The sequence below is a fragment of the Petaurus breviceps genome, unplaced genomic scaffold (assembly GCF_028583685.1).
Source record: "Petaurus breviceps papuanus isolate PSGF00001 unplaced genomic scaffold, PetGlider_PUasm1.0 90779, whole genome shotgun sequence".
In the NCBI taxonomy this organism is placed as follows: domain Eukaryota; kingdom Metazoa; phylum Chordata; class Mammalia; order Diprotodontia; family Petauridae; genus Petaurus; species Petaurus breviceps.
The window spans coordinates 8,397,881-8,412,967 of NW_027187344.1; the positions used below are offsets into that span (position 1 = coordinate 8,397,881).

At 42.9% G+C, this 15,087-nt stretch overlaps 2 protein-coding genes across 2 annotated transcripts in view; one reads left to right on the forward strand and one right to left on the reverse strand.

Moving 5' to 3' along the window:
* HMCN2 (hemicentin 2) overlaps positions 1-15,087 on the reverse strand; it is a 186,074-nt gene that overhangs the window by 155,562 nt on the left and 15,425 nt on the right. Inside the window, 3 exon segments of the mRNA XM_069069359.1 lie at positions 5,292-5,414; positions 8,774-8,932; positions 9,696-9,766. Coding sequence (XP_068925460.1) covers positions 5,292-5,414; positions 8,774-8,932; positions 9,696-9,766 — 353 coding nt within the window.
* Positions 13,307-15,069, forward strand: LOC138147020 (splicing regulatory glutamine/lysine-rich protein 1-like; the record flags this gene model as incomplete). The annotated part of the gene is made up of 4 exons (XM_069069172.1): positions 13,307-13,316; positions 14,291-14,433; positions 14,656-14,772; positions 14,992-15,069. Coding segments are annotated over exons 1-4 (348 nt in total), but the record flags the coding sequence as incomplete, so codon positions are not given.

Here is a 15,087-nt window from a genome sequence, read left to right on the forward strand (position 1 = left end):
AGGCAGGGAGAGGGACTGAGGCAAACAAACTCAAGAAATCTCTTCCCTCTCTCTTTCTACAAATCTGAAGCTTCTCATGGACGCATCAAAGGCAAGATGCTTGAAGGTAACTGAAATTGAATGGGGAGTGAGAAGGGACTAACTCTGGAGTGGGGAACCTATGACCTTGAGGCCACACATGGCCCTCTAGGTCCTCAAGTGTGGCCCTTTGACTGAATCCAAACTTCACAGAACAAATCCCCTCATAAAAGGACTTGTATAAAATTTGGACTCAGTCAAAAGGCCGCACCCAAGGACCTAGAAGACCACATGTGGCCTCGAGGCAGCAGTTTCCCCACCCCTGAACTAAGTCATGATAGCTGAGAATAAAAGAAAGTGAAGCTCTTCCAAGACCCCCCTGTCCCCTTTTCATCAAATCTGAAGTCCTGAGTCTAACATTCAAGGCCTTAACCCAATCTGACTCCAGCCTACCCTTCTATAATAGAAAGATCACTTGACTCTGGATTCAGAGTACCTGAGTTCAAACCCCATTTCTGTCACATGCTACCTGTGTGACCTTGTACATATCACTTAACCTCTCTGGCCTTGGTTTCTCCCTCCATAAAATGGAGGGGCTGTACCAAATAAATGACCTCTAAAGTCCATTCTAACTCTAGACCCCTGATTCTATGATCCTACCCTTATCTTTCTCATGACTCCCAAGTATGAACCCTACCTACAGCCATACTTGAGCCCCTCAATGTTCACACACACACACACACACACCCACACACACACACACACACACATCTCGCTCTTTCTCCTACATTGATGCCTCCATTAATTATATTCCTTCACCCAAAATGCCCTTCCTTCTGCCTATTCAAATATTAGACATCCTTCGGGGCTCAACTCAAGTCTTCCTCCATAAAGCTTTCTTTGATTATTTTATTTAGCCCATACCATTTCTCCAGACCTGCCATACATAAAGTCTGTACTACTCATCTTTAGTTTTTCGTTACATACTATTTTCCAGTTGTTGCATGAATATTAATGTCTTGCCTCCTCAATAGGATTTCCCATAGGAGAGAAACTCTACCATCTCTTCCTCCAATTCTATAATAATCACTGGCATTTATAGAACATTTATAGAAGGTTTGCAAAGTGTTTTTCATATGTTATCTCATTTGATCCTCACAACAATCTTGTAATGTTATCCTTATCACAGAAAAAGCAGCAGGAGAGCATCCAGAAAGTTCATCCTGTAGAAAGGAACCTTAGGGAACCGAGAATAGAATTCCCAAAGGGATCTTAGGCAACAGAGACCAGAATTCCCAAAGGGATCTTAGGCAACAGAGACCAGAATTACCAAAGGGATCCTAGAGAACAGATTCTAGAATTCCCAAAGGGACTTTAGGCAACAGAGAACAGAATTCCCAAAGGGACCTCAGGCAACAGAGACCAGAATTCCCAAAGGGACTTTAGGCAACAGAGACTAGAACTCCCAAAGGTATTCCAAGGGCTCTCCCAAAAGAGGGAGGGACACCAACAGAGGTAAGATGAGTAATCTGTCCATACTTGTTAGGTGAGTAGAAAGAGGGCATGCTGGACACTGAGTAGGTACCCTATAAATAGTTGCTAAAAATACCTTGAAGCAACAGACTCACTTTCCCAGATCTCTACATCCCCTTCAACTATTTCCACTCTGGCTTTTTGTCAGTCATCTCCCAGAATCCCTAACAAAGAAGATTTCACAATGACCTTGGGAAGCAGGTGCCCCTCAAGAGAGGCCAGAGGAAATAATAATCTGAGGAGAGGAAGCTGCCTATAACATTACAGGCCTGTTCTGTCACTTTTTGGAGGAGGGAGAGACAGACACCCAGGAGTTCATGCTACTGAATGAGTGGGGGAGGAGGGAAGGAAAGACTGGAAGCCCAGTTTAGAGGCTTCTGTCCGGGCATTCCCAGCTGGACACATCCCCCTTCCCCATTCAGGGTGCAGGGGAAGACTTCATGGACCAATGCACTCCCTAAAGATATACCAAATTCAATTCCCCCACAATTCTCATGCACCAAAGTGACAGGTTTCAAGACCCTCCAATCCCCATAAGACCTCAGGAGCAAAGTCCAGAGAGAGCCCAGAGTAAGCAGCTTTATTAAGAAGCTAAATATTTATTTGGTCTGGTCTATGCCTTCCAGATGTCAGCAGGGTGAGGCAATTGGGGTGGGGGCAGGCGTAGGGGGGAGGCTCAGAGCTGATGACTGAGCCAGGGATATCTTGGAATTACCACTCAAGCACGACCATTTGCTGATGGTAAGAATTAAAGAATCTAGTGTCCTTATCACTGCCAGATGGCCCCTGTTCCATCACTCGCTGCAGATAAATTATTACCCCTGCAGCTTTTCCTGGGGGATCTGACAGCTGAGAGTGGCTGGAAAGGAGGTGGCAGAAAGCCAGAGAAAGAAAGCATAGTCTCTTAGCCATGGCCCAGAAAACAGAGGCTAGACTTCTGAGCTGTTGCTAGGGTCTCCTCAGTCCATGCATAAGCTCTGAGCTTCCATGGGAGGAGAAGGCTTAGCTCCATCTAAGTCTGTAGGACAGACAAAATTCCCAACTTGCCTACCATGAAAATACCCTAGCTCTTCACCCCTATGCTGGGAATGAACAGGTCCATCAGATGTCCTTCCTGAGGAGGTCAATGGGGCACAGGGAAAAGAACCCAAGGGCTGAAAGTAGAATCTCTCAGCTGGATTTTAGTCTCAGCACTGCCTTTAATTCACTGGTTAGCATTAGACAAATCACCCAATTCCTAAGCAAGGATTTATTCATTAAACAAATATTTTCTGGGCACCTATTATGTACACATTATAGAATTCAAGCAGGGTACAAAGGATAATACACTTGATCTTAGCCCTAGGAGGCTGAGAAGTGATATGGTAATTGACCTACATTTCACACGGGGTTCTCGAGAAGTTAAAAAGTGATGAGCTGTGACAGCACTTTAAAAAATCAAAAAGGATTCTACAACTGCAAGACGATAGCACAATTGTGATCTCTGAATTTCCTCTTCTCTCAACCACGAGTCAGAGCCAGTAGCAATCATAATAAAATTCTCCCACATTTGTATATCCTCAACACAGTTTACAAAGGCTTTTCACATGCCATTTTCTCCTATGATACAAGAGGAAAGGAGCTGGGCTAGGAATCAGAAGATCTGGGTCTATCAGCACTGCTATTCCATTCATTTAACAAACATTTATTTAATGTCTACTATGTGCAATCGTTTCTGGGGAGACTTACTAACCTGTGCCTTATCTTGGGCAAGACATTCCTTTCCCTGGGCCTCAGTTTCCATCTATAAAATGGTTGGGTTAAATGAGCTGTAAGGTCCCTTCCAACTTTCAATCCCCCAGTCCCCTCTTTAACCCTATGACATAGGTACTATGTTGGATCTAAACTATCTCTCTTGGAAATTAGCATAATGGTCTGCATACAGCAGGAGCTTAATATTTGCTGTATCTTCATTTTACCCATAAGACAAGTGGTAGGCAAAGCAACTTGTGAAAAGTCATGCGGTTTGTATCCTGGCATTGCCAGGTCTACCGAACCTCAGTTGGATACTTTTCCCACTATACCTTACTGACTCTCAAGTGAAGGTCTGTAGGAGCTCCCAGAACTGATACTTAAAGCCAGACTACCCAAATTTCCTTTCCAAGGTACTGAATTGCCCACAGTGCAAGCCTGGAACATCTGACAGGGGCCATGGGCTCCCTTCTCAGCACTAGGCAATTATATTAACAAGCACGGGTGACTAGGATCCAGGAAAAAAGAAAAGTTCCAGGCCCCTGTCTAGCAGCTAATCCATACAATCAGCAATCATTTTAACTCCAGCCCACTAATCTAACCAAATCCTTCCCCCTCTACTCCTCTAAAGCTTACATTCCAGGACAATTCCAGAAATGTTGGGACTTCCACCAGCAAAGTCTCCAGCTCTCTGCTTCAACAAAGTTTCTTTGGCTAGCCTAAAGCAGGCACTTGCTGATTGACCCACAAGTAATAAAGGGCATCTGTTATGTGCCTGTTTACAGGATCCAGGACTGGTGAGGTATGGCGAGACGAAGGGGGGCCATCTATGTTAGCCCTGGGAGCAGGGGACCTGGCCAGTTCTCTACCAATATGCTATTTCTTCTTGGGGATTTAGTAACTCAGCTCTTGGGGTAACCAGAGATACTGAAAAGAAATCTTAGTGTGTGGTAAAAGAATACAAAAATCAACCCTCACAAGGGAATTAAGACAGTTATTTAAGCACAACCCTGGAGACCATGAACCCTAAGTTTATCTCTACTCTTGTACCCAGGAAAGGAACCCCTGAACCTAGTACAATGTGCCTGCAAAGACATGCGCTCAGTCAGACTCTGGTGCCAATTCCTAAAAAGGGAAGAATCTTCTTTCCTTTAACCATAACACAGACAGGAGTCTCACAAAATTCACTTCTTCCTCCATACCTGGTTTGAAAAGACTAGTAAAAACAAATGAATAGCAGTGGATAGAGCATTCACCCTGGGGTCAGAAAGACCTGAGTTCAAAAATAAATGGGTGATATTTATAGCAGCATTCTTTGTGGTAGAAAAAAAAAATGGAAACAAAGTAGATGTCCATCCATCAGGGAGTGGCTAAACAAATTGTGGTATGTGAATATAATGGAATGATTACAGTGTTGTAAATGTAACCTAAGTCCCAAAATCCATTGTTATGGGACATTCTTCTCAATAGAGGAGATTAATGCCCTGAGTGGATTTGGCACCCAGCTTACATTAGAAACAATGAACATGATGAAAATAGAAAAGTATAGGAAGACATATTAACTGATACAAAGTGAAATAAGCAAAACTAGAAAAACAATGACTGCAGTGGTATAAATGGAAAGATGAAGACAAGGAAGGAGAACAAGAACAAGAACTTGGATGCAATTGAATTATAATAATCAAACCTGACCCCAAAGAAGAGATATGAGAAGACACCTCCCCCACCCTTTTTGCAGAAACATCAAAACCTCTGGCAGCAGAACTAACTCACACATCAACCAAGTCTAACTATATACACATTGTCCACATTCACTTGTCCAAAGTAGTAACTTATAGGTTGGCAAGTGTCCCTAGAGCCTTGCACACAGTAGGCACTTAACAAATGTTTGGTAAATGGAATTAAATAGCCGGATAATAGTATGTTTTGCTTTTATGTTACCTCTATTTCCCAATATATCCCTTCTTTCCTCCTCCTCAAAGAAAATCATTCCTTAAAACAAGATGTACCTCATTCACTTGCTGCTTATCCAAGTGGAACACCTGCCCAGAACTGGTGGCAGCAATTTCCTCATATGCCAGATATCCTGGATGAGTTCTGTCGCCACAGTCACCTGTCAGCACAAAGACCACCTAAAAGAGGGTGACACCAAAAATGAAATTGAATGAAAAATGCATTAGATCTGGAGCCAAGAGACTAGGATTTGACTCCTGGTTCTCCTGTAACATGGTTGTGTGACCTTGTAAAGACATTTCCCCTCTTTCTCATCCTCAGCTTCTTCATGTATAAAATGAGAAGAGTTAGAGTAAATGATCTCTATAAGCCACTTCCAGTTCTAAATTCTAGTATCTATATGGGCAGCAACTTTCCCCAGAATTCTACCCACCTGTGGATCTCTGGTGAAGAAAGCAACAACCTTATAAGGCATTTAAGGAAACTGGCTTGGTCCTCATCAATGGTTTCTGACCCATTTATTTCAAGGGATCTATGAATCCCTATGAAAATCCGTATTTTCCTCATTCAAAAGCCAATAGAAAAACTAGTATCTCGACCTGTGGGGCTCTTGAAAATTTGTAATGTTAAAAGCGGATCCTCCTACACAAAACCTTGGATAAAGGCCATGACAATAAAGTGAAAACTGTGATAGGTTCTACCATGATGGAAATGATTCATATACTGTGCTGTGGACAAATTGAATCTGCCACTCAAGGATCAACCCAGAGAAGTGCACAGAGGCTAATGTGGAATAGGTGATGCCATGGTCTCCTTTAGCTATGGCAACCCCCAAAATAAAGACCAATTTCAAAGAGTTCCTGGTCCTATGTGGGTCCTACTATATTGCTTCAGGGAAGGTGGCAAAATGTTAGAAAAAGGAGAATGGGGAGAGTTAAGAATCACACAACTTTTAAATCATCTAATAATGTAACTGTTGGCACTATCAATGTACCAACTTGGTCCAATGACCAGCCTCATATTTGAGGAGACTGGAGTTGATCCCATACCGAGTCTGAGGTCTCACTAAATTCATTTTGAAACAAGAAATGGAGTTCCCTGTGATTGAATAAAACAAGAAATGTGAAGTATACTAAGGAAACTTGAAGCTAATCAAACTTTAATGGTTTTCCTTTCCTGAAGAAAGGGGAAATATGTGGAGGAAAGAAATAGAAGTCATATGATAGGGTTTCAGACATGGAGTCAGGAAGGCATGAGTTCAAATCCTGCTTCAAACATCTACTATCTCTGTGACCTTGGGCAAATTTAAGTTTCCTCATCTTTAAAATGGGGATAATAATAGCACCTACCAAATAGGATTATTGTGAACAATAAATGAAATAATAAATGCAAAGTCCTTTGCAAACCTTAAAGGGATATATATAGCTAACACTTCCAGACCATTCTGCACTCAGATGTCAAGTTGATTTTCCTAAAGCACAAGTCTGACCATGGTGGTACAGTGAATACAGGGCTCAAAAGTCCCAAGTTCAAGTCTAGCCTCCACTTACTAGCTGTGTGACCCTGGTCACAACCTCTCTGTTTGCCTTAGTTTCTCCAACTCTAAAATGAGCTTTCTCTCTTCATCTCTACTTCCTAGATTCCCTGGATTCCTTCAAGTCTCAGTAAAAATCCCACCTTCTACAAAAAACCTTTCCTGATTACTTTGGATTCTAATGCCTTTCCTCTGTTGGTTATTTCCAGTTTATCCTGTATGTAGCTTGTTTGAACATAGTTGTTTGCACGTTGTCTCCTCCATTAGATTTTGAGTTCCTCAAGGGCAGGGACTGTTCCTTATCTTTCTTTATATCCTCAGTCTTTTGCACAGTGCCTGGCATGTAGAAGGCACTTAATAAATGCACTTTGACTATAATAATAATTATTATTAATCAGAGGATCAGAAGATCAGAAGACTTAGATCTGGTAGAGACTTTAGAGATCATCCTATCTCCATGCCTTTGGGCAGCCTGTCGTTCATTCCTGTTATTCAGTTCCTCCTCACTTTGGCCTCTTGGAATTCCTACCTCCCCTCCACGTTCAGCTAAGGCGCAATTTCCTACTAAGGTCTTTCCTGATTCCCTCCTGCTCCTAGTACCTCTCCCAAAAAAAATTGGTTCTATTTTTTTTTTTTTTTTTGGAGAGGGGAAGGTAGGGCAATTGGGGTTAAGTGACTTGCCCAAGGTTACATGGCTAGTTTTTGTGTTAAGTGTCTGAGGCCATATTTGAACTCAGGTCCTTCTGACTCCAGGGTGGTGCTCTATTCACTGTGCCACCTAGTCGCCCCTCTATTTTTTTTGTAGATATATTTTGCATATATTTAGTAAATGATGTCCCTGATAGAATATAAGCTCCTTGAGGGTAGATACTGTTTCATTTAGTGCCTGGCACACACAATGCTTGGCAATTAATAAATTCTTGGTGATTGACTGATTCCAGTTCTTTTATTATATAGATGAGGAAAATGAAGCCTAGAGAAAGGATGTGACTTGCCCAAGATCACTTAGGTAGTTAGTAGTAAAGCAAGCTTTAAAACTCAGTTCCTCTTGGTCCAGAGCCAACACTGTTTCTTACCAAAGGATAGGAAGGAGGTTTTTTGGTTTGTTTGGGTTTTTTTTAAGTATAGAAAGAAGGAAAAAAAGTCTTCAAAGCTATGCCTGAAAACCTGTGATGTGCCTCAGGATGAGGACAAAACCAAATTTAGGGAGTTGAGGAGAGATCCAGACCAACCAGTAGTATCCAACCCCATTAGTTACTCACACTTAAAGAAAACTGGCTCTCAGTCCATGTTGTTGGTGTAGAAAATTTCTCTGTCAGAGATATGGGAATTAAGGAAGAGCTTTGTTCTCAAGGTTCTTCCTGTTAGAAACCATTCCTCCATTCTCCCCTCCCCAAACCCTAGAGATGAGCTAGAGAGTAAGTTCACAATGGAAAACCATAATGTTCTTGGGCACCTGACAGCAGAGATGCACAGGACAAGCCTTCACACAAGGCAGTTACAGCCCCATCCAGATGGGAGTCAGTCCCTTCTCACTCGCCTCCTCGGAAAAAAAATCCCACAACTCAACACTTCCAAATATTGAGACAATGGGAAAAATAACTCTTGAGCCATATGAAGAAAACTGGTCTGGATGCCAGGAAAATGATGGATTGCATAAGCTTTGACAGGGTGTAAAAGGAGTAGGGGTAATATGGTCTTTATCAAAAATAACTCCATGTGGAAGAAAGTTGCAAGCCCCAGCCTCAGCAGGCTTGGGGCCCAGGAGGATGAGAACACACTTGGAAGTGACCAGGTTAGCTTCAGACTTGTGGGCTCACGACACTTGGCCAGCTGGGGTACTGGCCCCCACACTGTTGAAGAAAAGACACTGGCCTCAACCCTGTCTTCCTCTCCTTATTGTGGTAGCTTCCCACTGGGGTCAGAAAGCACCCACATCCCCATGGCTCTGCCCTGTCCCAACCCTTCCAGCCCCCTCCAAAAGAGGAACAGTCTGGAGCCTACCTGAGACTGTTTCAGCTGGAGAAGTCTAAGCAGCTCTGTCTTCCGGTGGTGATCCTTGGCCCGAGCATCCGAAAATACATAGATGAAAGAACCAGGATTGGAGATTTCCACTGCTGCCTTGATGGCACCAACACTCATCTCTGGGCAATCACCTCCACCCTGTAAATCATTTCAGCATTAGGATAGTGTTCCCTAACTTTCTTCAGCCTAGGAAACATGAAGTAACTTACGGGGAGAACAGTTGAGTCATCTCAAAACCTCCCTGTTCATGTAGTATTCTGTTGGTCCAACCAAACATTTGTCTCCACATTCATCCGTTACCTAACTATCTTCAAACAATTTCACAAGCAAAGCCATACCGCCTTCCCCATCTTCTCCCTTTTCCCTACCCCAGTTATCTCTTTTCTCTGCCCTCAGCAAAAACTAACTGAGGGGAATCATCGAACCCAGGACATTTCCACACACAAATGTGTCTTTGTGCACCTCACCCCTCTTCTTTTCAGAGGTGGGAGACTATGATGTGGAACACTACATACACATAGCATCAGATTTTTTTCAATATCTTGGTTAGTTTTGCTGAATTGGTTTTCTTTCTCTTTTTTATGAGGGATGACTATGAAGAGAGAAGGAAGACATTTAAAGATGCAGATGTCTTAAAAACAAAATGTACCAGTAAAAATTTATTAGAAATAAAATATGCCTTCATGACTTATAAAAATGTCTTGATTCACCAGTGTGTAAGAATACACACCCCAACCAAAACTCTTAGACTAGGATGATGGAATAAGACACCAGGATGTTCTAACCTCCCACGATTGACCAAGGAGTTTGGGCAGGGATAGGCAGGAGAGAAAGAAGGGGATAAAAAATGCTTTAGGTAAAGCAAGGCTCCTGAGAAACAAGAGCCAGAGGATAGCCTCACCTGTACATAGAGTTCTCTCAATTCTCTCTGGAACACAGCAGGATCCGATGTGAGGGTCACTGGTCCAATATCTGCCAAAGAGACCAAGGCAAACTGGGACCTCCCCCACCACACTGGAAGGGCTCTGCTCTATAGATAGGAGGGGAGTGGGATCCCACCCTATTTATCCTTCTCTAGGGAGATGAGAGGAAAATATCAACTGCCTCCTGGGTAGTTACTGCTTCTAGGGGCAAATACATAATCTTCTGTTCAGGTTTTCATAGCCTTGCTCCAACCTACCTTTCCAGGCTTTTTATACATAGGTCACTTTCATGTACTCCATGGTCCAGCCAAGGTGCCCTCCTTACTGCATCTCACATAGGCACACCATCTCCCTCTCTCTGTTTTTGCCCAGGAATTCCCTCCTCATCCCCTTATTTTAGATTCAACTCAAGTCCCACCTTGTACAGAGACCTTTCTGTTCCCCCCCAGCTGTCAGGGTACTCCACCCCCTACTACCACACTAATAACTTTGTATATGTATGTATGTGTGTATATATACATATATATATATATAAAACTTTGTGTATATTTTTATATATTTACATGTGTAGCTCATGTCGCTCCTAATAGAATGTAAGTTACTTGAGGTCTGAGACTCTTTTTTGGTTTTGTTTTTTTTTTTTTTTGCTTTGTATTCCCTGAACCCGCAACATGGTAGCTACTTAACAAATGCATTGATTGATTGGGGCAGCTAGGTGGCTCAAGGCCTGGAGTCAGGACGACCCGAGTTTAAATCTGGCCTCAGACACTTACGTTCTTTTCAACTCTGGGCAAAAAACTTGACCTCTGTTTGCCTCAGTTTCCTCATCTGTAAAATGGAAATAAAAAGAGCACCCACCTCCCAGAGTTGTTGTGAGGGTCAAAAGAGATGATCTTTGCTAAGTGCTTGTCACACAGTAAGCACATATATAAATGTCAACTGTTATCGGCATTGTTATTACATTGACATTACTGTTGCTATTATTATTGTTACTATTGGCTGTGTATGCCTTTCCTGAACCAAGGAGGAGAAAGGTAAGACAGTTGTAGAAGAAAGCTCTCTGGATTTGGAAATAAAGGTCCTGGGTTAGAATTCCAGCTATTCTACTTACTATTTATATGACCTTAGCAAATCATTTCACATCTCCTATCTCAGTTTCCTCAGCTGGAGAATGGGAATGATAATTCTGGCACTACTTACTTAACCCACCCCTATGAAAAAAAATCCTTTTGTAAACTTTAAAACCCTGGGCAAATATGAATTACCATATAACTGACAGCCTAATTGTGTATCTGTGTTGTATTGTTCAGAGTATGTGAATCTTCTCTCCTAACTCAGCTATAAGTTTTTTTTTAATTTTTTTAATTTTTAGCTTTTTGGAGTGCAATTGGGGTTAAGTGACTTGCCCAAAGTCACACAGCTAGTGTGTCAAGTGTCTGAGGCCAGATTTGAACTCAGGTCCTCCTGACTCCAGGGCCAGTGCTCTATTCATTGTCAGTTATAAGTTTCTTGGAAACTTACTCATCTTATTCAGGGCAAGGACCATGGCTCACTCACCTTCTATCCCCTCCTCTCCTCCCACATAGTCTTATACATAAAAAGAGCAAACATTAGCCTGGAATTTTAAGGTTTGTGAAGCATTTTACATATATCACCTCATTTCCTCCATATAACTGGCATTGCCAGCCTCCCCTCTCCCAGCTAGTAAGTACCGTGTTTCCCCAATAATAAGACACTGTCTTATTATTTTTTTTGGACAGAAAAACACCAGAGGGCTTATTTTCAGGGGAGGGCTTATTTTAATGAACATTGACAGCAATTTTAATAAACAGGTAAATGTGAACAAAAAAATGTACCTTTATTCAATAAGCAAATCACTGGGGAAGAACAGGATGACACGCTCACTGCTACAGCTCTGATTGGATGCAGCTCGGAGCGAGGCATGCGTTTCACCCGGGGGGGGGGGGGGGGGGGGGGGGTGGGGGGGGGAGGGGGGGCGGTGGGTGGGGGGGGGGGGGGGGAGGGGGGGGGGGCTTCTGTTTCTTAATAATGGGGGGGGGACGGTGCATACAGAGGGTACCGTAATGTAGTGTGTAGCGCAGGGGATCACCTTCACTACAGTAGCAATCTCAATAGGGCTTATTTTCGGGGGAAGGCTTATTTTAGAGGAATCTTACACAGTAAGGGGAGAGCTTATTTTCGGGATAGGTCTTATTATCGGGGAAACACGGTTTTAGTGGCAAGATTCGAACCTGGTCTCCTTGACTACAAGTAGAGTGCTCGCTGGTTTACACTACATGGCAAGCATTCAAGAAGTTTTTGTTGAATGAAATGAATGAAAGAGTGAATGAATGAATGAAGTACTCATCAAATCCTGTCTGGTTAAATCTGAGAGAGTAATAACCAAGAGCTTGTGCCATTTCTTATAGGTCTCATTTAATCTGACCCTCACTCCAGCCTTTCCCCCCGCCCATTATTAAGAAACAGAAGGAGGGGCAGCCAGGTAGCACAGTGAGTAAGAGCACGGGCTCCAGTGTCAGGATGACCTGGAGATCGAATCCCGGGCTCAGACACTTAGCACCCACCCAGAAACACCTGGCCATGTAACCTTGAGCAAGTTACTTAACCCCAATTGCTTAGGGGCAGCCAGGTGGTTCAGCGAGTAAGAGCACTGGCTCCAGTGTTGGGATGACCTGGATCAAATCCGGGCTCAGATACTCAGCACCACACCCAGAAATAACTGGCCGTGTAACCTTGAGCAAGTTACTTAACCCTGATTGCTTTTAAAAAAAAAAAAAGAAAGAAACAGAAGGGAAGAATCCTCTCTTGCTTGTTTCTTGCCCAGTGGGAAAAGCCCTCTGAGGCACCTTTCTCCTGCCCTCTACTTCTAGCCATAAACCTGCTCCAGAGAAGGGGTGGCATACACAGGCCTGGCAGAGCCCTTCTATCCAGAAGGGAAAGGAGGAGGATACAGTGTTTCCTCAGGCAGCTACGTCCACATGTGAACTGACTGTGGCAGGAGTCTCACTGCTGCCACCACCTATTCCCTTTGTCATTCAGCCAATAAAGAGTTTTTAAGCACCTACTATGTGCCATGCACTGTTTGAAGTGATGGAGATACCAAAAACAAAGAAAGAAAAAGAAAAGGAGAGAGGTAAAAGAAAGCCCCTTCCCTCAAAAATCTCACAATCCAGAGTGGGAAAGGCCACCTTTGGGGGACTTCCCATTCCATGGGGGCTATACAGGTCACCAGTGATGCCAGCCATCAGGTTCTTCCTTCTGTCCCCACGTTCACAGGGAGAATACCAGCTCAGAAAATTACAAAACAAGTTGGGAATCTGTCCCCTTCCCCCAACACACATATACCCACCCACCTACCCCAACTTTGCCCAGGGGTATACACCCATCACTCCTCTCTACACTATGTTGATGTGTAGGCAACTTCAGGAATTTCAAGTAAAGGAGGGTTGGTGGGGAGAAGGTTGAAATTAAAGAGACAGCATGGTATAATAGTATAATGGTATAATCATGCTGGATTTGGAGTCAGAGGGTTTGGATCCAAATCCTGTCTCAGACACATATTAGGTAGATGACGTTGGGCAAGTCACATGCTCAGTAATTCTGAGTTTCCTCACCTACAAAATGATGAGAAGGAACTAGATGACCTCTAAGGACCCTTCCACCTTCAGGTCAAAGAGCTGCTGGATCTGGTGTGAGTTGTTAACCCTGGGACACATATCATGTATGTGATGATGTTAATTCCACATCTCAGAGAACTGCCTCCTTCCTCAATAATGGAATTACTTTAGCTGTAATTAAACCAACTAAAGATTATGCCTTTCTTTTTTTTTTCAAGGCAATCAGTTTTTTTGGGGGGGCAAATCAGAGTTTGCCCAAGTTCCCACAGTTATTACGTGTCTGAAACCAAATTTGAACTCAGGTCCTCCTGACTTCAGGGCCCAGGGCTGTCTCTACTGTGGCACCTGGCTGCCCCATGCCTTTTTCTTAAAGTTCAAGAAAGATGAACCTTCAAAGTTGACCCTGGCCTGAATCCTTCTTGACAATACATGGTCATTAATAGGAGCATCATGGCCCAGCAGCTAGATCACTGGACCTGGTGTCAGGAAAACTTCAGTTCAAAACTGAAAGCAGCTAGACACATACTAGTTGTGTGATTCTGATTTGGGGGGAGGGGGGAGAGGAAGGAATAAGCATTTATATAGCACCTACTACGTGCCAGGCACTGTGCTAAACACTTTACAAAGATTATCTCAAATGATTTCATTTCTCTGGGCCTCAATTTCCTTATCTGTTAGAAAAAGGAACAAATTCAGTGACCTCTTAGGTCTCTTTCAGCTCTAAATCAACAATCCTTTGAAGCAGATTTTAAAATGCCATAAGTGTCCTACAATCAGTGAGTCAGTCAATAAGCATTTATTAAGCACATACTGTGTGCAGGGGAAGAATAAGTCATGGGAGACAGAGATGGCAGACACCTTAGAGATTATCCTGTGCAGCCTCCTCATTTATCAATAAGGAATCTAAGGCCCATTGAGATGGACTTACCTAATAGAGAGAGAGGAAGAGGAAGGGGGGGAGCGGCAGAGAGAGACAGAGAGAGGAGAGAGAGGGGGGGAGAGGAGAGAAGAAGAAAAAAAGGAGAAGGAGGAGGATAGAGGAGAAAATAAAAAAGAAAGAGGGAAGAAGAAAGAAAAAGAGAGAAAGGAAGGAAGGAAGGAAGGAAGGAAGGAAGGAAGGAAGGAAGGAAGGAAGGAAGGAAGGAAGGAAGGAAGGAGAGAGGAAGATAGGGAAGAAGGGGGAGGGAAAGAGAGAGAGGAAGAAAGAAAGAAGACAGGAAAGAAGGAAAGAAAGAAGGAAAGAAAGAAAAAGAAAGGAAGGAGAGAGGGAGGGAGGGAAGGAGGGGAGGGAAAGAGAGAGAGAGGAAGGAAGAAAGAAAGAAAGAAAGAAAGAAAGAAAGAAAGAAAGAAAGAAAGAAAGAAAGAAAGAAAGAAAGAAAGAAAGAAAGAAAGAAAGAAAGAGAAAGGAAAGAAAAAAGGAAGGAGAGAGGGAGGGAGGCAAGGAAGGGAAGGAAAGAGAGAGAGGAAGAAAGAAAAAAGAAAGGAAGAAAGAAAGAAAGAAAGAAAGAAAGAAAGAAAGAAAGAAGACAGGAAAGAAGGAAAGGAAGAAGGAAGGAAGGAAGAAAGAAAGAAAGAAAGAAAGAAAGAAAGAAAGAAAGAAAGAAAGAAAGAAAGAAAGAAAGAAAGAAAGAAAGAAAGAAAGAAAGAAAGAAAGAAGACAGGAAAGAAGAAAAGAAAGAAGGATGGAAGGAAAGAAAGAAGGAAAGAAAGAAAAAGAAAGGAAGGAGAGAGG